Source organism: Nicotiana tabacum, chromosome 10 (assembly GCF_000715075.1).
Source record: "Nicotiana tabacum cultivar K326 chromosome 10, ASM71507v2, whole genome shotgun sequence".
Classification (NCBI taxonomy): domain Eukaryota; kingdom Viridiplantae; phylum Streptophyta; class Magnoliopsida; order Solanales; family Solanaceae; genus Nicotiana; species Nicotiana tabacum.
Window position 1 is genome coordinate 129420434 of NC_134089.1, and position 22529 is coordinate 129442962.

General features: G+C 36.6%; 1 protein-coding gene across 1 annotated transcript; it reads left to right on the forward strand.

Moving 5' to 3' along the window:
• The first annotated feature begins 3100 nt into the window (after positions 1–3100).
• Positions 3101–4807, forward strand: LOC107795827 (uncharacterized). Its single transcript, XM_016618533.2, has 3 exons — positions 3101–3585; positions 3685–4429; positions 4622–4807. Exons 1-3 carry the CDS (start codon positions 3101–3103, stop codon positions 4805–4807), a joined length of 1416 nt encoding a protein of 471 aa, XP_016474019.2.
• Positions 4808–22529: the final 17722 nt, after the last annotated feature.

A 22529-nucleotide genomic window follows, 5' to 3' on the forward strand; every position in this document is an offset into this window, starting at 1 on the left:
ACCAACATTAGGGCTCCAATCCCTAAGTTGAAATTTTAGACATAGGGCCTCCATTCCCTAGTCGCCTTTTTTCCAACATTAGGGCTTCAATCCTTGAGTTGATGCTTTTAGACATAGGGTCTCCATTCTCTAGTCACCTTTTGCCAACATTAGGGATCCAATCCCTGAGTTGATGTTTTTTAGACATAGGGACTCCATTCCGTAGTCGCCTTTTTACCAACATTAGGGCTCTAATCTCTGAGTTGAGATTTAGACATAGGGCCTTCATTCCCTAGTCGCCTTTTTACCAACATTAGGGCTCCAATCCCTGAGTTGAAATTTAGACATAAGGCCTCCATTCCTTAGTCGCCTTTTACCAACATTAGGGCTCCAATCCCTGAGTTGATGCTTTTAGACATAAGGCCTCCATTCCCTAGTCGCCTTTTATTAATATTAGGGCTCCAATTCCTGAGTTGATGTTTTTAGACATAGGACCTCCATTCCTTAGTCGCCTTTTGCCAACATTAGAGCTCTAATCACTGAGTTGAGAATCTCTAATCTCAATCTTTTACGCCTTTTACCAACATTAAGGTTCCAATCCCTGAGTTGATACTTTTTAGACATAGGGCCTCCATTCCCTAGTCAACTTTTGCCAACATTAGGGCTCCAATCCCTGAGTTGATGCTTTTTAGACATAGGACCTCCATTCCCTAGTCGCCTTTTGCCAACATTAGGGCTCCAATCCCTGAGTTGATGCTTTTTAGACATAAGGCCTCCATTCCCTAGTCACCTTTTGCCAATATTAGGGCTCCAATCCCTGAGTTGATACTTTTTAGACATAGGGCCTCCATTCTCTAGTCGCCTTTTGCCAACATTAGGGCTCCAATCCCTGAGTTGATGCTTTTTAGACATATGGCCTCCATTCCCTAGTCGCCTTTTTACCAACATTAGGGCTCCAATCCCTGAGTTGAAATTTAGACATAAGGCCTCCATTCCTTAATCGCCTTTTACCAACATTAGGGCTCCAATCCCTGAGTTGATGCTTTTAGACATAGGGCCTCCATTCCCTAGTCGCCTTTTATTAATATTAGGGCTCCAATTCCTGAGTTGATGCTTTTAGACATAGAGATCCATTCCCTAATCTTTCCTCCTAAGGACACACGATCCTTACTTTATTGCTTTCAATAGAGAAATAATGTAGGTTTTGGTTACAAATAACTCACGAAATTTTCCTAATAAAAACTGGTGCAGAAAAATTTCGTTCGTTTGTCTGTTTTGGTGTCTGAGCAGGTTTGACCTTGAGGCGCAGGATTCGAGATGACCAAAAAGATGAGTCTCAATCCAGAACAAAGAAAGGAAGAAAACGAACAAAAAATAAAGAAGTGAACTCAAAGGTTGAAACAGAGAAGGATGCGGACTGCTCAAGATATGATTGAAGTCGCAAGCTTCGCATGTCCCGACTTGATCTAAAGCTGAAGAATGAACCAGCAGTTACAGCTAAAGAGCATCAAGATTCAGATCGGAGTCTGCAGCAATACCTAGCCAAGACTCAAGATCAAGCTTCAAGAGATTTATAGATAAGAATCTTGTAACTCGTAGTTGATAGATTTAGCTAGCTTAGATTTTGATTTTCCTTTTGGTGTAATAAGGGAGTCAACAAGCAGTAGCAACAGCAAACAGTAAAATCACAACTCCCGGTAGTTCCAGCTACCAAAACTCTAAAACTACACTGACCTGATTCCTTTATAGCCAAGGATATGTAGGCAACCTTTGAAGCAAGGTTCAGTCAGACTCTTTTTAAAAACATTTCTCATGGAGTGTCAAACGGGCAAAACTCCCTCATGATTGCTCATTTTATCTTTGCCCGAAAACCCTTCGTGTCTCCGAGCAATGAGGGGCAGCTGTGAGCACGTGATTTTTGCCTCACCTGAATTGCTCCTACATAATCCCAAGAATTAGATTTTTTTCTTTTAATTATTTGTTATTTTAGAAATTATTGTAGAATTTTTCTTTTTGTTTGCATTTTTTTTGCGCATGTCTAATTTTTGTTTAAGTCATAAAAATACAAAAAAAAATTGTGCATTTTCATTTAGGGTTTAATTTAACATTTTAGGATTAATTAATTAATTAAGTTGTTTTATAAAAAAGGAAAAACACAAAAAAAAATTAGTTAATTTGCACCTTTTAATGTTAATTTTTGATTTTAGTAGTTTTTCTTTAATTTGTTGTCTTAATTAATCGTGATAATTTTTTATTTAGCTTTAATTGGTGTTTTTAGGGTAATTAAATTCTAGGATTTAATGTGGATTTTTATTTAATTTTGGAAAAAGGAAAAGAAAAGAATTAATTTAAGAAAAGACAAGGGAATTGAAAAGAAAATAGGAGAAGGAAATATATTGGGCCAAATCCAATTAAAACCCTAAGCCCAATCATTTATTCTCCTAATACCCATCCAAATAGCCCCAAAAATCCGGCCCAGTTCTGCCTTTACCCTACCTCATCGCCTCACTCAAGCCAAACAACGCCATTTCACGCCTTTAAATCAGGACCGTCGATCTCACTTGATCGGACGGTCCGGAACTGAGCTCCCTATGATATATAACTGTCCAAACGCTCACCCCTACCCCCTCGTCTCTCATCTCTCTCACCCCAGCCTAACAAAACCCTAAAGCCGCCCTTATCTCCACCAGCCACTAGTGGCGGCGCCACCGCAAACCACCACCAAAAATACACCGCTGAATCCTCTCCGCCACCCAACCCCGAATCTCCAATCACCTTCCCTTAAAACTCCTTGGAACGTCTCGAATCTTGATTCAAAGGAGAAACCCTAGCGCCGCCCTTGTTTTCTCCGGTAGCGGCGCCACCTCTGTTCAACCCCAAACTAACACCAGAGGACCTCCAAAGCTCCCTCACTCCAAATCCCCATTTGTTTTCCCTCAAACAACGAAGATGAAGAAAACATGGAATTTATACCGATAACATCAGATACAATTAAAGAAATTGCTGAAACTTCTAGTGCTCCTAAGAAATCAAGAAAAAATCTCCACCATGTAAAATACTTAGGCATGATGCATTACCAGAGGAAGTAAGAGTAGGATCAATTTTTGAGAACAAGCAAAACATGACTAAATTTTTCTGCAGCTTGGAGATAAACCAAAAGGCTGAATTCACTACTGTTAGATCATGTTCAAAGAGATACGAGTTGAAATGCATCATGGAGAAATGTGGTTGGAATGTACATGCTACAAGAATAAAAAATTTCACACTTTTCAGGGTGATAAAATATCATAACAACCATGAATACTCGATTGATGCAAGAAAATCATATCAGAAGCATACTACATCAAATTTTATAAGTGAACAAATTTTAGAACATGTTCGAGACAAAACGATAGAGATTACACTAGCCTTTGTAGAAAATGAAATAAAAAAGAAATTTGGAATTGATATTGGTTATCACAAGGCATGGCGCGCTGTTCAAAAAGCTATTTCTTGCATAAGGGGAACACCGCAAGAGAACTACCAGATTCTTCCTTCATACCTACACATGATGGTGCATGGAAACCCAGGAACGTACACAAGCATAAAAAGAGATAAGCAGAATCGGTAAGTTAAGCAATACTAACCATCAGCCTGAAGTTTCAAATGTTCCTATTTGAAAAACTTCACACCTTATGATTTATTTTTTTGTGTTTCACTGTACAGATTTGCTTACATGTTTTTTGCTCCTGCGACATCAATAACTGGTTGGTGCTACTGTAGACCCGTTATTGCAGTAGATGCAATATTTTTAAAGTCAAAATATCGTGGCATTCTATTTATTGTTGTATCAAAGGATGCAAACAATCAAATCTTTCCTCTATGCTTTGGTGTAGCAGATTCAGAAAACAATGAGGCATACATTTGGTTCTTCGGGGAAATGAGAAAAGCAATTCAAGTCCATCGTGAACTGGTTTTCTTGTCAGATAGAAACCAATCGATTGCAAATGGGATTAGAAAAGTTTTTCTTGAAGCTCACCATGGTATCTGCCTCTATCACTTTGAGAAAAATTTAGAGCAAAGACATGCAAAAGCCATGGTAATAAATCTTTTTCAAAGCATTGCAAGGTCATACAAATGTGAAGATTTTAATCAGTTAATGTCTCAACTCAAAAGTGTTGACAAGAAAACATACAACTACATAATGGAAAATCCTCCAGAGAGATGGGCTCGATCGTGGTTCTCACGGCGACGTTATGATATGCTGACAACAAACTTGGTAGAATCAATGAATTCCATGTTACTAAAAGTTAGAGAGATACCTATTTTAATAATGTTAGATTTTATCCAAGAAAAGTTGGGAGAGTGGTTTTACGAACGCCGAAAAAAAGCAAATGAAACTTTTCACAAAATATCAATATGGGCAGAAGAAGAGATGACTAAGAAGATGGACTTGGCTTGTAAAATGCTTGTGAGTATATTTATTAACTTCAGGATTCACTTAAGCGTGTTTTCTCTAAAGTAATTAACTAATGCATAAGCACTTAAGCTTTTTATATCTGCTGTAGTGATTTACTGCTTATATATAAAAAACTTCGTACTTTTTCTTTTTGAAGCAATAATACACTTATGTAGTTTATCTTTATTTTTTATTCCTTCTTAGGTGTTCAACCTTGATTCAATATTGTTTAGAATAAATAGTGAAAAAATCGAATTCATTGTGGACTTAAAGAAGAGAACTTGTGACTGCTTGGAATTCCAACTTGATGAATTGCCCTGTCCACGTGCAATTGCTGCTATTAATAAGAGATATTTGCAGAAATCTGATTACTGCTCAAAATGGTATTAAAGGAAACATAGTTCAAAACATATGAAGGACATATGAATACCGTGGGAGATCAAAAATCATGGGATATTCCACAAAATGTAGAATCTGAGATCAAAAAACCTCTCGATATAGAGATTTTACAAGGAAAAAGACAAAAGAAGAGGCATATCCCTACGACTGAATCAGTACCATTGAAGTCTACCAAATATAGTCGATGTAAACAAATTGGGCATAACAAAACAACTTGCTAGTCTTCTCCAGCACCTCATCCATATTCCAAGAAACACGCTGAAAAATACTCCAACGTTCAATAATCCTTGGTCTGAATTTATACTTTCATTATTGTATGATATACTTGAAATGTGATTGTTTTCGTAGGAATAAAAAAAAGCTCTTGGACTCTTTTATATATTGCTGAAATACAAACCACTCATTTTTGTTGCGTAGGCTTACAGGTTTGGTTGTATTTTAAAAAAGTACGCAATGACTTCAACGAGAAAAAATTATATGTGAAATACATATCCTTAACACACACACATACACACACACATATATGTGCACAACAAACAAAAGAAACATACGTACAAACAAAAACTTCAGCATCTTTAGACTGAAATTATAGAAAATGAACTAAATAACTTCAGCATATTCTCTCTGAAGTTTGGAAAAAATCATTACAAAAATTGCAGACTGCTGGACAAAACTTAAACATAAAAGGTTCAAGTTTCTAACTTATATATGGTAACTTCAACTAAGCTAACTTCAGCCTTCAAAATTTAAAAAATTATACACAAAAATATAACAAAGATTTTCATTTATATAACAACATAAAACATTAACAAAACACGACCATCATCAAAACATTGACAAAACAAAAAGAAGAATCATAAAAAATATTAACAAAAAATCACAAAATAAAAACATAAAAAGGAATTACAAAAACTAAGCATCATCACCATCATCAAAACAGTACTCATCAATTTCTCAAAATATCTCGTCATCATCAGAATCGGAGATAACTATAGGATACTCGGGAAAAGACCACAAAGTCCAATGAGATCAATCTTCAATTTGTTGAATTTATCACACAACTGACTTTGTTCAACTATTACTCCGTCCATAAGAGAAGGAAGACTCTTCAGGTTATTTTGTAGCTTGGCATAGTCGTCCTACATGGGAAACTTAAAACAATCAAACTGCTGGACAACCTTGTCAAACGAGGTAGAATAACCTTCAACGTTCAAGGTTAAGCCAGATCTTTAATGATTCATCGGCAAAAAACTGTGGTCTGATTCTCTCCCAATCAGCCTTTATTTGATCTCACTTATGCATAAGATTAGACATTGGTATGTTACTGTTCCAATCATACTTCAAACTCTATCACTTTTGCATAATTTCATCCATTGTAAGCTTCCTACTTCCGCTTGCACCAGACATTTTGTCACGATCCGGATTTTCCACCCTCGGGAGTCGTGATGGCGCCTACTAGTGAAAGCTAGGCAAGGCAACCATTTGAATTATTTTACCTTTTTTCCATTTTTAATCCTTTAACAATTATGAGCCAAAATTATATAAACAGCGGAAATTAAAAGCGAAAGACTGAAACGTAATATATTAATAAAGATGCCAGTATCAATCCATACATGAACTACCCAAGACTGGTGTCACAACTTCATAGACTATCTAGGAATACTACAAATATAGGTCTGAAAGATTTACTACAACGTTGTCTCTGAAATATGTAAAAGAAATAGACTAAAAGGATAGGAGAAGACGCCAAGGCCTGCGGACGCCTGCAGGACTACCTCGGAATCCCTGACTAGATTGAAGGTAGCAACTCAGCGCTACGATCCGTATGCTCCAGTACCGGGATCTGCACACAGTGCATAGTGTAGTATCAGCACCACCGACTCCATGTGCTGGTAAGTGCCTAGCCTAACCTCGGCGAAGTAGTGATGAGGCTAGGACCAGATTACCAAATAAAGCTGTGCAGTTATATCATATACAGTGGAAAATAAAAGCAGAAATGCACAATTAAGGATGGGAGGGGGAACATGTTGCGGGGAAAATCAAATAATAACGGAAGGACAGAAGATATTTATAAGGAACACTATAACTCAATTATCAACAAGAATCAAAAATCAAACAAGTGCATGACATCACTCTTCATGCTTTTACTCTCGTCCTCACCATAAGAATCAATATAATCTGCACGGCATCACCCTTCGTGATTTTACTCTCGTCCTCACCATAAAATTAATATAATCGGCACGGAATTATACATCGTGTGGCACGGCATCACCCTTCGTGCTTTTACACTTTTCCTCACAAAATCATACACAACATCACCCTTCGTGCTTTAACACTCTCCCACCAAAATAATGCACGGCATCACCCTTCGTGCTTTAACACTCTTCCTCACCCAAACAGCAATCACAATCAATAAGGGCAAGGAAATAAATAAAATCATAATGAAATCCCGGCAAGGGAACAATAGTACAACAATCAAATCCCGGCAAGAGAAACAATATCAAAACAATAATGTCCCGGCAAGGGAGATAACTTTAAAACAATAACATCCCGGCAAGGGAGACAATATCATAATCCCCTCTTTTCTTTTCTTTTTCACATTTACTTCGCAACTCAATTCACAACTTGAGTCAATGCTCTAAAATGTTCAATTGCCAATTATACTTCGACAAATCATTTTACAACTTGAGCCAACGAGCTTCAATGTTCAAATACAAACCTTGAAGGCATAATCAATACAAACGGAGTCATATTAGTTATAGTATAAGACTTACGGGCATGCTTGACACCAACGTATAGATACTCGTCACCATGCCTATACGTCGTACTCAACAATTAACATATAGCAAATAAGACTCAACTCCTAATCCCTCAAGCTAAGGTTAGACCAAACACTTACCTCGATGCCACGAACACAATTCAAGCAGCCTCAACTACCGCTTTACCTCTTGTTTCCACCACCAAATCGCTTGTATCTATCTAGCCACAATTTACTTAATGGTATAAATAAATGCTAAATGAATCAACTTCAATGCATGAAAATAGGTTTTATAAAGTTTTCCCCAAAAAGTCAAAAATCGACCTCGGGCCCGCTTGGTCCAAACTCAAAATTAAGACCAAATCCCGATTACCCATTCACCCCCGAGCCCGAGTATATAATTGGTTTTGGAATCCGACCTCAATTTGAGGTATAAATCCCCAAATTTCAATAGTCTTAGGTTTTACCCAAAATTCCCAATTCTACCATGAAAACCCCAGATTCTAGGATGAAATCTTGTTAAAAGAAGTTAAGGAGTGAAAGAAATAAGTTAGAAATCACTTACTAGTGTTTTGGAGAAGAAAGGATGTTTGAAACACCTCTTACGTTTTAGGGTTTTTGAAAAGTGAAAAATAACTGAAAAGTCCGTTTAAATATACCCCTCTCAGACCCTCTCCGCGGACCGCACTAAAAAGACTGCGGCCGCGGAGCTCCACCCCTGACCGCAAGAAATTGAGCGCGGCCGCAAAGGAATAGCCTTGCCCTACCGCGGACCGCATGATTCCCTCCTCGGCTGCGAAGTCCCCACCGCGGCCGCAAAGGTTTTTCTGCGGACTGCGAGACCTAACTTCAAAGACCTGCAACTTTTCTCTGACCCTGCAATTTTTCTAAGTGTAAAAACACCCCGGAACCAATACAAAACTCACTCGAGCCCTCGAGACTCCAAACCAAATGTGCATATTAACTCAATAACATCATATGGACTTACTCGTGCGATCAAATCGCTAAATTAACATCTTTAACAACGAATTTTGCTTCAAGATCAAAGAAATATCTCATGAACTCTTAAGTTCCATTTTTAACAACCAAGGGTCTGATTCACGTCATTACAAGTCCTTTCTCACCAAACTTTACGGGCTCAATTTAAATACTATATAAAATCTGTACCGGGCTCTGGAACCAAAATACGGGCCTGATACCATCACTTTCAAACCTATTTCATTTCCAAAAACTCATATATTTTCTAGAAAATAATTTTCTTTAAAAATTTATTTCTCGGGCTTGGGACCTCGGAATTCGATTTCGGGCATACGCCCAAGTCCCATATTTTCCTACGGACCCTCTGGGACCGTCAAATCACGGGTCCGGATTTGTTTTCCCAAAATATTAACCGAAGTCAACTTAAATTCATTTTAAAGGCAAGATTTATCATTTTTCACAGATTTTCACAAAATAGCTTTTCGGATACATGCCCGGACTATGCACACACATAGAAGTGAGATAAAAAGTAGGTTCTAAGGCCTCGAAATACAGAAGATTGGAGCACTGGAACTCCAAACTCCAGTATAATATACTGGAGTTCCAGTATACTTATGCTGGAACTCCAATATAATATACTGGATCATACTGGAGTATTTTTCCGGATTTTGAACAGTATTTTCGTTCAGATTTATTTTTGTGGCTATTTTTGAATGACCACTTGTAAATCTGACTATTTTTGAATTTCTCCCAAAAATAGGATATGGCCCAATATCTAGTGCGATGCAGTTTTCTTGGCAAAAAGGCCCTCAATACCTCTTTGTCGCATGGAAATAGAAAAGAAGAAAATTGCACCCAAAAAAAAAGAAAAGAAAAAAGGAAAAAAAACATAAATTAACGGTATCTAATTAGTATATAATTTATGTATATTAGTTACAAAAAATAAATACTGAATCTGATCGACTATTTGTATAAATATTTCAATAACAAATGTATACTAAGCAACATTGTCTTTTTTTCCTTCCAACAAGCGTCTTTCCGGGCAATTCAAATTAGTAACAGTATGTTAAGCAAAGAGAGAAATACTTGCCCTTTCATTTATAACCATTATTACTAATTTGAATTCGTGTAGTTTGAGTTCACTAAAGGGAAAAGCTTTCCCTACAAATATTTCTTTATTCCTGAGGCTCGAAATCGAACTATCCACTTAAGGATAGAGGAACTCGTCCATCTCACATTCCTATTACACCCCTTAGTAGTGAGAGAATACTTGTTATTTTTACAGTATTTTCATCTCCTCCTCAACGTCACTTTTCCTTAGTGAAGTATTGAGACTAACGTTTACAATAAAATATATTATCTTGTCCAACTGAAAACATACTTGCACAACTGTTTACCTGTAAAACGATACAATTAAATTGTTACGTGGTTTATAGGCAAGCAAATTGACTTGATCTAATAATAAATAAATGAAATTAAAAGTAAGACTTAGCAAATGAAATAGAAGAAGGTGACAAGCCTAACTCCGAGAGCAGTGTCTTCGAGGATAAAAATAAGAGCAATGAAAAAGAACAAATAAAGTTGTTTAATCGAGGGCAAAAATGGAATATAGCATAAGTTTTGCCAAGACCTTCGTGTGTTACGATGGCTGCTGAGCCTGGTATTTATAACTATACTTATGGAAATAAGTGTTGGTAAACCTGCATTTGTAAATAATGATTCTGGAAATTAGAACGTTAGCTTATAAACGTAAATATAAATGATATAAATGAAACAGAAATTAATTCAAGCTCACTGAATTCACAGTGTTTCCTTAAGGAACTTAATCCCCTCCTAGTACCTAAGGTTATGGATTATTTCCTCCCAGGATATAACGAATTACACACTGGTGTAGCGGTACTTCAAACCCAGTGTTTCAGCGAACACAAAGTTCGGCAGCAAATTACACTTACGGTTGCTTTGTTTATAGTTTAATACAATGCAGAATAAGGGAGGAGAACTCAGAAGTCGAATGGAAATTCTAAGAGGAAGGAATGCAAATTATAGCCAACGTTGAGTTTTCGGTGAAGAGAAGATCAATAGCTCTCAATTTTTGGTGTGTCATTCTCCAACTGCTGCTACTCATATTTATAGCAGTCAGTTGTGAGACCAGCCACCCTCCATGGTGGAGCATGCACTAGCTTGTTATGGAGCAAGCACTTAGCCATAGTGGGAGGAGCACTAGGCGGCTGCTATTGCAACTGGTGGTACAATACACGGATTGGAACATATCCGTTACAAACACGGATAATATTACGTTAATATCTACTATTAACAAATAAATTTGGTCCAAAAAATTAATCAATCAATCGATCATTTGACCAAATCCAAATCCGAAGCCGAAGCCGAAGCCGTAGCCGAAGCCGAGCCGAGCGAGCGACGACGACGGTGCGAGGCTTGCCCTCTTCTTAACTCTTTAAGAGCTACAAGAAGAGTAATTGTATATATACCCACCAAAATCCTTTTCCTCTTCCAATGACGGACAATGTTTCAAGAGAGGGAAACTTAAAATTTTACTCAAAAGTTTCATTTTCCCTCAATTTCCCATTCACCCTCTTTTTAAGTCTTTTCCATCTTAAAACTTAAAATCCTCAACAATCCCCCACGTGAATGGGGAATGGCTATATCACGGAAGTATGCATGAAAAACTTGTGTGATTTGCAAGCAAGGATTAATTGCATCTGGATAAGTAGGTTTCCCTTTGAACTTTCCGTAGTGAACTTATGTCGGATATACTCGGTCAATCGGTAGATTTGATATCTTTGAACCGTCGAACTTTAGTGTATACCTAGACAACCATAAGTCACACAATCAACCCTTAACCGTCTTTGGTTCTCATTGTTGTGTTCGTTTCAGCCATGAACACTGCCTGGTTTCATAAGTGCGTAGAGAATTGGCCTTGCAAAATTCTCCTTGAAGCGGCTAACACTTCACACTTACATAGGTGAATCCTAAACGTGTCATCCCGTAAATACACTATTTAATATACCCCGTATCAAATTTAGAAATCATTAAAAAGCCTTAATGCTTTATCCTTGGTACTGAACATTGTCTCATCACGAGAATGGACCAAAATTTTTGTTGACAATATTGAACCGTCATTAACGACTTTGTTTGATCTCCTTGAACCTAGATCTTGGGATCTCCAGTCTTCTAGGTAGAGTTACCGCCACAATGACTTGTTCTCGGCCATAGTCTCATTCCCCTCGATGATTTCTCAACTACCTCTCTAGTTAGGCCTTTTGTAAGTGGATCTGACACATTATCACTTGACTTTACATAGTCAATCGTGATAATTCCTCTAGAGAGAAGCTGTCTAACGATTTTATGTCTTCGTCGTATATGACAAGATTTACCGTTATACATAACGCTCCCAGCCCTTCCAATTGCCGCTTGGCTATCACAATGTATGCATATTGGTGCCAACGATTTGGGCCAAAATGGAATGTCTTCCAAAAAATTTCGGAGCCATTCAGCTTCTTCACCGGCTTTATTTAAGGCTATGAACTCAGCCTGCATTGTAGAGCGGGTAATACATGTTTGTTTGGACGACTTCCAAGATACCGATCCTCCACCAATAGTGAATACATATCCACTTGTAGACTTCGAATCAGTTGAACCGGTGATCCAATTTGCATCACAATATCCTTCAATCACCGCAGGATATTTACTGTAGTGCAAATCAAAGTTTTGGGTATGTTCTAAATATCCCAAAACTCGTTTCATTGCCATCCAATGAGATTGACCTGGATTGCTCGTGTATCAACTCAGTTTACTTATAGCACAAGCTATATCTGGTCGTGTACAATTCATGATGTACATTAAGCATCCCAACACACGAGCATAATCCAATTGTGATATGCTTTGGCCTTTGTTCTTTGCTAATGCAAGATTCACGTCAATTGGAGTCTTTGCAAATTTAAAGCCTAAGTGCTTGAATTTTTCAAGTACTGTCTTAATATAATGAGATTGTGACAATGCCAGACCTTGAGGAGTCTTTTGGATCTTAATCCCCAGAATTAAATCCGCAACCCCCAAGTCCTTCACATCAAACTTGCTAGTTAGCATACGCTTAGTCGCATTTATGTTGGCAATGTCATTACTCATTATCAGCATATCATCCACATATAGGCAAACAATGACTATGTGATTTGGAACATTTTTAATGTCCACAGATTTATCACATTCATTTATCTTAAAACCATTTGACAACATTGTTTGGTCAAATTTTGCATGCCATTGTTTGGGTGCTTGTTTTAGTCTGTAGAGGAACTTAACAAGTCTACATACCTTCTTTTCTTTACCTGGAACCACACACCCTTCAGGTTGTTCCATGTAGATTTCTTCCTTCAAATCTCCATTTTAGAAGGCTGTCTTTACGTCTATTTGATGAATTTCAAGACCATAAACTGCAGCTAAAGCTACTAGCATTCGTATGGACGTAATTCTCTTCACTGGAGAATATGTATCAAAGTAGTCAAGACCTTCTCGTTGTCTATATCCTTTGACAACAAGTCTTGCCTTAAATTTATCAATAGTGCCATCATCTTTTATTTTTCTTTTAAAAATCCATTTACAACCCAAAGGTTTATTTCCAGGAGGAAGATCAACCAATTCTCATATATGGTTGTTCAATATGGATTCTATTTCACTATTGACTGCCTCTTTCCAGAACAATGATTCCGAAGAAGACATAGCTTCTTTAAATGTCCGAGGCTCATTTTCCAATAAGAAAGTCACAAAATTTGGTCCAAACGAAGTAGACGTTCTTTGACGTTTACTACGTCTTGGATCCCCCTGATTAAATGTACTTTCTTTATTTCTTCCTGAGGTCATTTAGATCCTTCACCAATCGACTCGCATTCCTTTTTATACGGATATATATTTTCAAAGAACTTAGCATTATCTGATTCTATAACCGTATTATTATGAATGTCGGGATTTTCTTATATATGAACCATAAATCGATATGCTTTACTATTGGTCGCATATCCTATGAAAACACAATCAACTATTTTCGGTCCTATTTTTACCCTTTTAGGTTTAGGAACTTGCACTTTTGCCAAACACACCCACACTTTCAAATAATTCAAGTTGGGGTTCCTTCCTTTCTATTTTTCATATGGAATGGATTGTGTTTTGCTATGGGGTACTCGATTTAGTATCCGGTTAGCCGTAAAACGGCTTCCCCCTACAAATTCTGTGGCAAACCAGAACTTATCAACAATGTGTTCATCATCTCCTTTAATGAACGATTCTTTCTTTCCGCAATCCCATTGGATTGGGGCGTGTAAGGGGTTGTTGTTTGATGAATAATTCCATATTCTAAACATATTTGTTCAAAAGGAGATTCATATTCACCACCCCTATCACTTCTTATCATTTTTATTTTCTTGTTAAGTTGCGTTTCAACTTCATTTTTGTATTGCTTGAATGTGTCTATTGCTTCATCTTTACTATTAAGTAAGTAAACATAGCAATATCGAGTATTGTCATCAATAAAAGTTATGAAATACTTCTTTCCACCGCGAGATGGTATTGACTTCATGTCACAAATATCTATGCGAATTAAGTCTAAAGGATTTGAATTCCTTTCAACCGACTTATAAGGATGTTTAACATACTTAGATTCCACACATATTTGATATTTTGATTTTTCGCATTCAAACTTAGACAATACTTCCAAGTTAATCATTTTCCGCAAGGTTTTATAAATTACATGACCCAAACGTACATGCCATAAATCATTTGACTCAAGTAAGTAAGAAGAAGCTGAAGTTTTATTATTAGTTTCGACAACTATTACATTCAGCTTGAAAAGGCCCTCAGTATGGTAACCTTTTCCTACAAATATTTCATTCTTACTTATCACTACCTTGTCAGATACAAAAACGCACTTGAAACTGTGATTTACAAAAAGTCCAGTAGAGACTAAGTTCTTCCTAATTTCGGGAACATGAAGGACGTTGTTCAAAGTCATGACCTTCCCAGAAGTCATCTTGAGAAATATCTTACCATATCCTTCAATTTTTGATGTAGCAGCATTTCCCATAGAAAGCATCTCTTCGGGTCCAGCAGAAGCATATGTAGAAAATGCTTCCCTCACAACACAAACATGGCGAGTGGTTCCAGAATCAATCCACCACTCCTTAGGGTTTCCTACCAGGTTGCATTCAGAAAGCATGGCACACAAGTCCTCAACATCATCATGCTTTTTACCATGTTTGCTTGACCCATTTTCTTGTCTTTCTTCCGAGCACGACACTCCGTAGATTTGTGTCCGGTTTTCCCACAGTTGTAGCAGTTTCCACTGAACTGCTTCTTGTTTGGGTTGTATTTAGGACCAGAAGCCTTCTTTCTCTTTTTGTTATCTTCAATAATATTTGCTCCCATTATTGTTGAATTTCCACGGCCTCTCCTTTCAGCAGCTTTATTGTCCTCTTCGATTCTCAATCGAACAATGAGATCTTCAAGAGACAACTTTCGTTTGTGTTTCAAGTAATTTTTGAAGTCCTTCCACAGTGGAGGAAACTTCTCAATTATTGTTGCTACTTGGAATGCTTCATTGATGACCAGACCTTCAATGAAAATTTCGTTAGTAAAATTACTAAAATTTTAACTTTCAACATCAGCATTCATTTGAAATATACCTTCAGCAAGTAGATCATGAATAATCACTTGCAATTCCTGGACTTGGGTAATAACAGACTTGCTATCTACCATTTTGTAGTCCAAAAATTTTGCAGCGATAAATTTCTTCATCCCGACATATTCAGTTTTGTATTTCTTTTCAAGCGCATTCCACAATTCTTCTGACGTCTCCATGCCACTGTATACATTATACAGATTATCATCCAGTCTGCTAAGAATATAATTCTTGCACAAAAAGTCAGAATGCTTCCACGCCTCAATCACGAGAAAGCGTTCATTCTCTGGAGTTTCATCGGGTAGATCAAGAACATCTTCCTTGATGAACTTCTGTAGACATAATGTAGTCAAGTAAAAGAACATCTTCTGCTGCCAGCGCTTGAAATCAATCCCGAAATTTTTTTCAGGTTTTTCTGCCGGTGCCAAATCCGGTGTTCAGCTTGTCGATGCGTTGGCAGTCACCATCGGAACAGCTTGATTTCCGTTGTCATTCGCCATTTTTTTCTGTAATGACACAAACAAACATTTAAAACTGGAGTAAAAAATCAAGTAGATTTTAATCTCCAACAAAACGCCACGAAGACTTTAAAACTGGAGTAAAAATCACGTAGATTTTAATCTCCAACAAAACGCCACGAAGGCTTTACTCTCCAAACAAGAGTACACAAAAACCACAAAGGTTTTAGTTTCCAGAATAATAAGAATAATACAAATACAGAAATTAAAATTATTAAATTCCTTAAGCTTGTTGGTAAACATGTATTTGTAAATAATGATTCTGGAAATTAGAACGTTAGCTTATAAACGTAAATATAAATGATATAAATGAAACAGAAATTAATTCAAGCCCACTGAATTCACAGTGTTTCCTTAAGGAATTTAATCCCCTCCTAGTACCCAAGGTTATGGATTATTTCCTCCCAGGATAGAACGAATTACACACTGGTGTAGCGGTACTTCAAACCCCAGTGTTTCAGCGACAAAGTTCGGCAGCAAATCACACTTACAGTTGCTTTGTTTGTAGTTTAAAACAATGCAGAACAAGGGAAGAGAACTCAGAAGTCGAATGGAAATTCTGATAGGAAGGAATTCAAATTATAGCCAACGTTGAGTTTTCGGTGAAGAGAAGATCAATAGCTCTCAATTCTGTTTTTGGTGTGTCATTCTCCAACTGCTGCTGCTCATATTTATAGCAGTCAGTTGTGAGACCAGCCCCCCTCCATGGTGGAGCACTATTGCAACTGGTGGTACAATACACGGATTGAAACATATCCATTACAAACACAGATAATATTACGTTAATATCTACTATTAACAAAAAAATTAATCAATCAATCGATCATTTGACCGAATCCGAATCTGAGCCGAGCGAGCGACAACAACGGCGCGAGGCTTGCCCTCTTCTTAACTCTTTAAGAGCTACAGGAAGAGTAATTTTATATATACCCACCAAAATCCGTTTCCTCTTCCAATGTGGGACAATGTTTCAAGAGAGGGAAACTTAAAATTTTACTCAAAAATTTCATTTTCCCTCCATTTCTCATTCACCCTCTTTTTAAGACTTTTCCATCTTAAAATCCTCAATAATAAGATCCTAGGATCAAGCCCACTTAAATGATAATAAAGGAGTCATTGATGAATTAGTAAAGACATGCTATGAATGCAAATATTCTCTGCAACGGTTGTCCACTTAATGTCAGAGGGTATTTCTTCATTGAATGATATCCAATGAAGGAGTCATCGATCATTTGACCAAATCCGAATCCGAATCCGAAACCGAAACCGAGCTGAGCGAGCGAGTGACGACGACGACGCGAGGTTTGCCCTCTTCTTAACTCTTTAAGAGCTACAAGAAGAGTAATTGTATATATACCCACCAAAATCTTTTTCCTCTTCCAATGAGGGACAATGTTTCAAGAGAGGGAAACTTAAAATTTTACTCAAAAATTTCATTTTCCCTCCATTTTCCATCTTAAAATCCTCAACAATAAGATCCTAGGATCAAGCCCACTTAAATGATAATAAAGGAGTCATTGATGAATTAGTAAAGACATGCTATGAATGCAAATATTCTCTGCAACGGTTGTCCACTTAATGTCAGAGGGTATTTCTTCATTGAATGATATCCAATGAAGGAGTCATCGATCATTGACCAAATCCGAATCCGAAACCGAGCCGAGCGAGCGAGCGAGTGACGACGACGACGCGAGGTTTGCCCTCTTCTTAACTCTTTAAGAGCTACAAGAAGAGTAATTGTATATATACCCACCAAAATCTTTTTCCTCTTCCAATGAGGGACAATGTTTCAAGAGAGGGAAACTTAAAATTTTACTCAAAAATTTCATTTTCCCTCCATTTTCCATCTTAAAATCCTCAACAATAAGATCCTAGGATCAAGCCCACTTAAATGATAATAAAGGAATCATTGATGAATTAGTAAAGACATGCTATGAATGCAAATATTCTCTGCAACAGTTGTCCACTTAATGTCAAAGGGTATTTCTTCATTGAGTGATATCCAATGACAATATACGATTTGCTCCCATTGACCATGCTCCCTTGGGGTTTAACCGATGTCAATTGTAGTTGTAGTTTCCAGTGTTGATTGCTACTTGATTCGTTTTTCACCTGTCTTCGATTTCACGTGTCATGCTATTAGTTTATGACTTATCATTCATCATAAATCAATTTTATCCTGTACAACAACGATAAGTCAAAATTTTACTACAATTCCTAACTTGGTACATTAAGAGATTCAATACAATTATCAAACGTGAGACACAAAAAAGATGAGTCTCAAACTAATAGAGCTGCATCCTAATGAACCAGTTAAGTGGCATATAGCCTGTTTGGCCAAGTTATTAAAATTAACCTATTTTGAAAAGTATTTTTCAAATATTTTTGGTAAAAAACAGTTTGTGTTTAACTAATTAATTTATGAAATACTTTTGAGCAATAATTACTATTTGACCGAAGTTTTAAAAATTACATCTACTTTTACTTAAAATATTATTTTTTTCAAAAACTTGGCCAAACACCTTAAGTTTGGAGAAAAATACTTTTGACCAAAAAAACTTTGGCCAAACAAACTACTATTAAAGTATTTGATGGTGTTTTGCGTACTTAATTACGTATTCGATTTTCAAGTTTAGCTAATTCTTTTTAAACAGGAAAAAACAAAATCTGTATTGTCTCTACTTTTGTCTTTTTATAAACTTGACAGATTTCACGTTGATGTCCCCACGTGCGCGCTTCGTGATCAACACACAATCTTCTTAATTTATTGCCTCGTAAAACTTGACGCTCCAAACAGTACTTTCAAACGGCTCTTGCCTCTCTCAAAGGGTTCCTTCAAATGTTTCTGAAAATTAATTTGCAAAAAGTAATGCTAGCAAGCCATTCATAATTTTTCTAAAATGGCAAAAGAATTTTTCTAGAAAGGTTTTTGAACTTTTGTAAAAAATTAAAATAATCAGAAACTCCTTTAAACCAAAAATAACATAACTTATATCCCATAACTTTATAATAGTTGTCGTTTAGTTAAAGACAAAATTATTTCAGAATTATAATTCTAAAATTTAATATACATTTTCTCTTAATTTTAACTAATTTTATTATCAAATACTGAACAAATTTAATAAAAAAAATTTATGCTATATAGTATTATGCTGGAATAGTACAATTTTTTAAAATATTCATAAAGTAGACTCATATTGAAACAACACAAGTGTTCACCCAAGTCTAAGCAGGGGAGGATATAGCATAAAGTTACGGTTCAATTGAACTTATAGCATTCGAAGTGGAGCATAAATTTCAGTGTAATATTATAATATTACCAATGTCACGATCTAAGCGTGACGATCCAAAATAGCGGGACATGATGGATTAATGAGAAGATACAAGTGTTACACCTCCTTTTTCCTGCACCCCCGGAAGAGAGGGTATAAAGGAGTTTTTTCCAATTTAAGTGACAATCGAAACGAGATTATTTATTTAAAATTCAGAGTCGCTACTTGGGATAATTTATGGTGTCCCAAGTCACCGGTTTAAAATTCCGAATTGAGGAAGTTTGACTCTATTTACAATCTGCGAACATAGAAATCCGGGTAAGGGATTCTATTAACCCGGGAGAAGGTGTTAGGCACTCCCGAGTTCTGTGGTTCTAGCACGGTCGCTTTGATCATACTTGGCTTAGTCGAATTGTCTAATTACTTATTTTTAAAGCTATGTGCATTTCCCAGATACAATCTTGTAATAATTTAGTCCTTTGTTTATGTCCTATACTGAATTCTTTCTTTTAACTTATACCAGGGTCTTCTACGGCTGTATATTGTCAACATATATGCTGCATGGACAATAATTCGAACTCTTAAGTGGAGCTAACTTTGGATTATTGATCGAATACCTTTTGTTCCTTCTCAGCTTCCTTTAAATGTAAGCTATTACTTCTTCTGGTCGTTCCGTCGCTTGTTGCGTGTCTACTTAGCTTATCTTAGTTCCCACGCATGTCAGAATTTTCATGCAACTCATATTATCTCAAGTATTATTTTTGATTTTACTTCCCGTTCATTAGCCACGGTAGGTGCCACTTTCTTATGAAGTGCATACAATGTTGTTTTAAGACTGTTGTTATAAGATCATTTCCTCTTTAGGTCACTGAGTTTAGGTTGAAGCCTTTTTCCTTATTTTCCTTGCTAGTCGTTTGTTGTAGTACTTAGGGAGGACCCTCTGATTCTTGCAAGGCTGGGAGCTTATTACATCATTTATCCAGCGGAATTTTTGATGATCTTTCTTACTTGTAATTATCCTTACTTACTTATCTTCATGCCCTTGTGCTAAGGATTTCTTTTGAGTTGATATTTTAATTGTCTTCCAAGTGGAACTCTCTTTTATATCTGTAACCCTCCTACGGTACCTTTACTACCCCAACTTCTATCTTAATATTTCTCAAGGTTACGATGTCATATCTGCGAGACTGAATGCCTCATGTTGGGGTTCACTATGTTTATCTTGCACAATCTGTTGATTTGTATGTATCCTCTTGTCTAGCCATAACTAGGATTTTCCTGAATCAACTACTAACTACTCATTGGTCCATTCTCATATCAGTATTCCACGTAGTAATTCTTGGGTTATTTCTTTTGTCTTAACTTACCTCTCGCACTAGCTCCTTATTTATCAATAACATCTCAGGCAGGAACCCTTGCTTCCTTTCCTTGACGTCGTGTTTGTATAATATTATGGAATCGTAGCATATCTATGGGATTTGAATAAGTGCAATTTCATCTCATTCTCATTTTTATCACATTCTTTCTTTCCCATTCTATAGTTACTAGAACCACTTAATTATGACTTAATATCACATCACTCTGTATTCCCTCCTTTAGGGGAGTACTAAGATTTAGTGCTACGATAATCTACATATAAATGTTTTACCTCTTCATCTTTGGCGTCTTTTCACATCATTGATGATCCTTACTCACTTTGTATTAATCCTTCTGTACCAAGGGTAACAAAATTCCTTATTCGCGAGGGTGATACTTAGTATAATTGGAAGATATGGTCCCTTAAGCTTAACTTTGCTCACATTTCTTGCTTTAGGGAAGCGTCTTCCTTAATGGACATTCTCTGAATTTTTCACGAATCTTCTTTCGTTGTCCATTTTACTATTGCCGAAACGAAATCTAAAAATCTCACGATACCGACTATTATCAAATCACTCAACTCCTAATTCATGTTTAGTTTATCTCGTTCATTAGTCCATACCGATTTCTATTACTCTGGGATCTAATTTTTCCTTCTGGTAGTCGCGTTAGAGTCACGAACTTATTTCTCGAAATAAGGATATGACTTTATGGTCTATACTCTTTTTCCTTATTTTTGGATCTACCGTTGTCATCCATGTATCACATCTTACTCATAATGCTTCATTATCTCTCTTTTTATTTCTCTGCTAATATTTATGCCGATCATCTTATTCTGAAAACTCCAACAAGACATTCTTTTGTTTTTAGCTCCCTTTTGCTCCGTTCAGTGGCTCTTCGGGTTGCTCAACATTCTCGCTCTATTAGGGACGGGAGCCATATTAAGGTAATATTTATCCTTCCCAGGATTTCAGTGCATGTCTTTGTAGTACTCATATCTAGCAGTACTATTTTAGAGTGCACCATCTAGGTATCTCACAAGGAGATCTATTAGCACATTTGCAATATCTTTCAGAAATATCAACTAACACAAACAATCCATCCACCATTTTGGGGTACTCTAACCCCAGCTGGATTCTGATATCTCGTCCTTTTCTTAAACTACACTTGTTATCCCCCATAGGGCATAATTGAGATGGGTATGGTCAATTATATATACCTCTGTTACTGTTGAAGGTAACTCAAAATGTGTATATCTCCCTTCCTGAGTCGTAAGTAACTTCATTAACTGGGCGCCTCGTACCCTTCTTCACCTTGCCTTTTTTTACTTGTTAAAACTTGTATCTACCTTCTGATTCTCTCGTTGCTTTTTACCAAAAGGGTGGATAGATATTCTTGCCTTAAGACTCCTTATCAAGAAGTTTTACATGTTATAGTACACATATGTTCTGCTAAAGACCTTACATTTGCTCATCATAAGAATCATGAAAAATCGAGTTCCTCTGACTCAACTCTTCCACAGCCACGTGCAACCTCTTACCAATTGTCTTTCTGGATGTAGGTGTCGCCGTGTTACGAATAAAATAGAATTTAGGAGTTCGATTTCTTACAACTGAGCTCTACCACACGATCTAGAGTAAGAAGAAAGAGTGACAGTCCTAAATGACCTGTAGCCTCCTACTTATAAGTGTGGTGCACGACACATCCATAAACAAGACTCTACTAGACACGGTTTGTAGACTCCCTAGGACGGAACTACTCTGATACCACTTTTATCACGTCCCCAGATTCGGGGCATAACATAAGCATCTTAAATGTTGAAGCCACAAAATTTAATTTTTGGATCCACCTCTAAGTCTAAGTTGTTATAATTTCTTATTTCTTTAAAACTCAGATTTACATTTTTCAAAACTATATAAAACTATTGTAAATCACAAATTTTAATATTAAAGATATAAAAGATATTCAAAAATCACAATAATACAATACCGTGTTTGGCCAAGATCCTCCAAATTCAAAAACACATATCTTTTTTTTCAAATCTGAAGTGTTTGACCAAACTTTTAGAAGAAATAAAAGTGATTTGATCAGAAGCAGAAGTAGTTTTGGAGAAGCAGAAAAAAGTAGATTCTCTCTAAAAGCAAAA

Bases quoted from the DNA above. Each gene is read 5' to 3' on its own strand.
- LOC107795827 (XM_016618533.2), top strand. From the start codon at position 3,101: ATGACTAAATTTTTCTGCAGCTTGGAGATAAACCAAAAGGCTGAATTC. The intron at 3,586-3,684 runs GTAAGTTAAGCA...TTCACTGTACAG, and splicing joins AAAAGAGATAAGCAGAATCG to ATTTGCTTACATGTTTTTTG. The intron at 4,430-4,621 runs GTGAGTATATTT...ATTCCTTCTTAG, and splicing joins ACTTGGCTTGTAAAATGCTT to GTGTTCAACCTTGATTCAAT.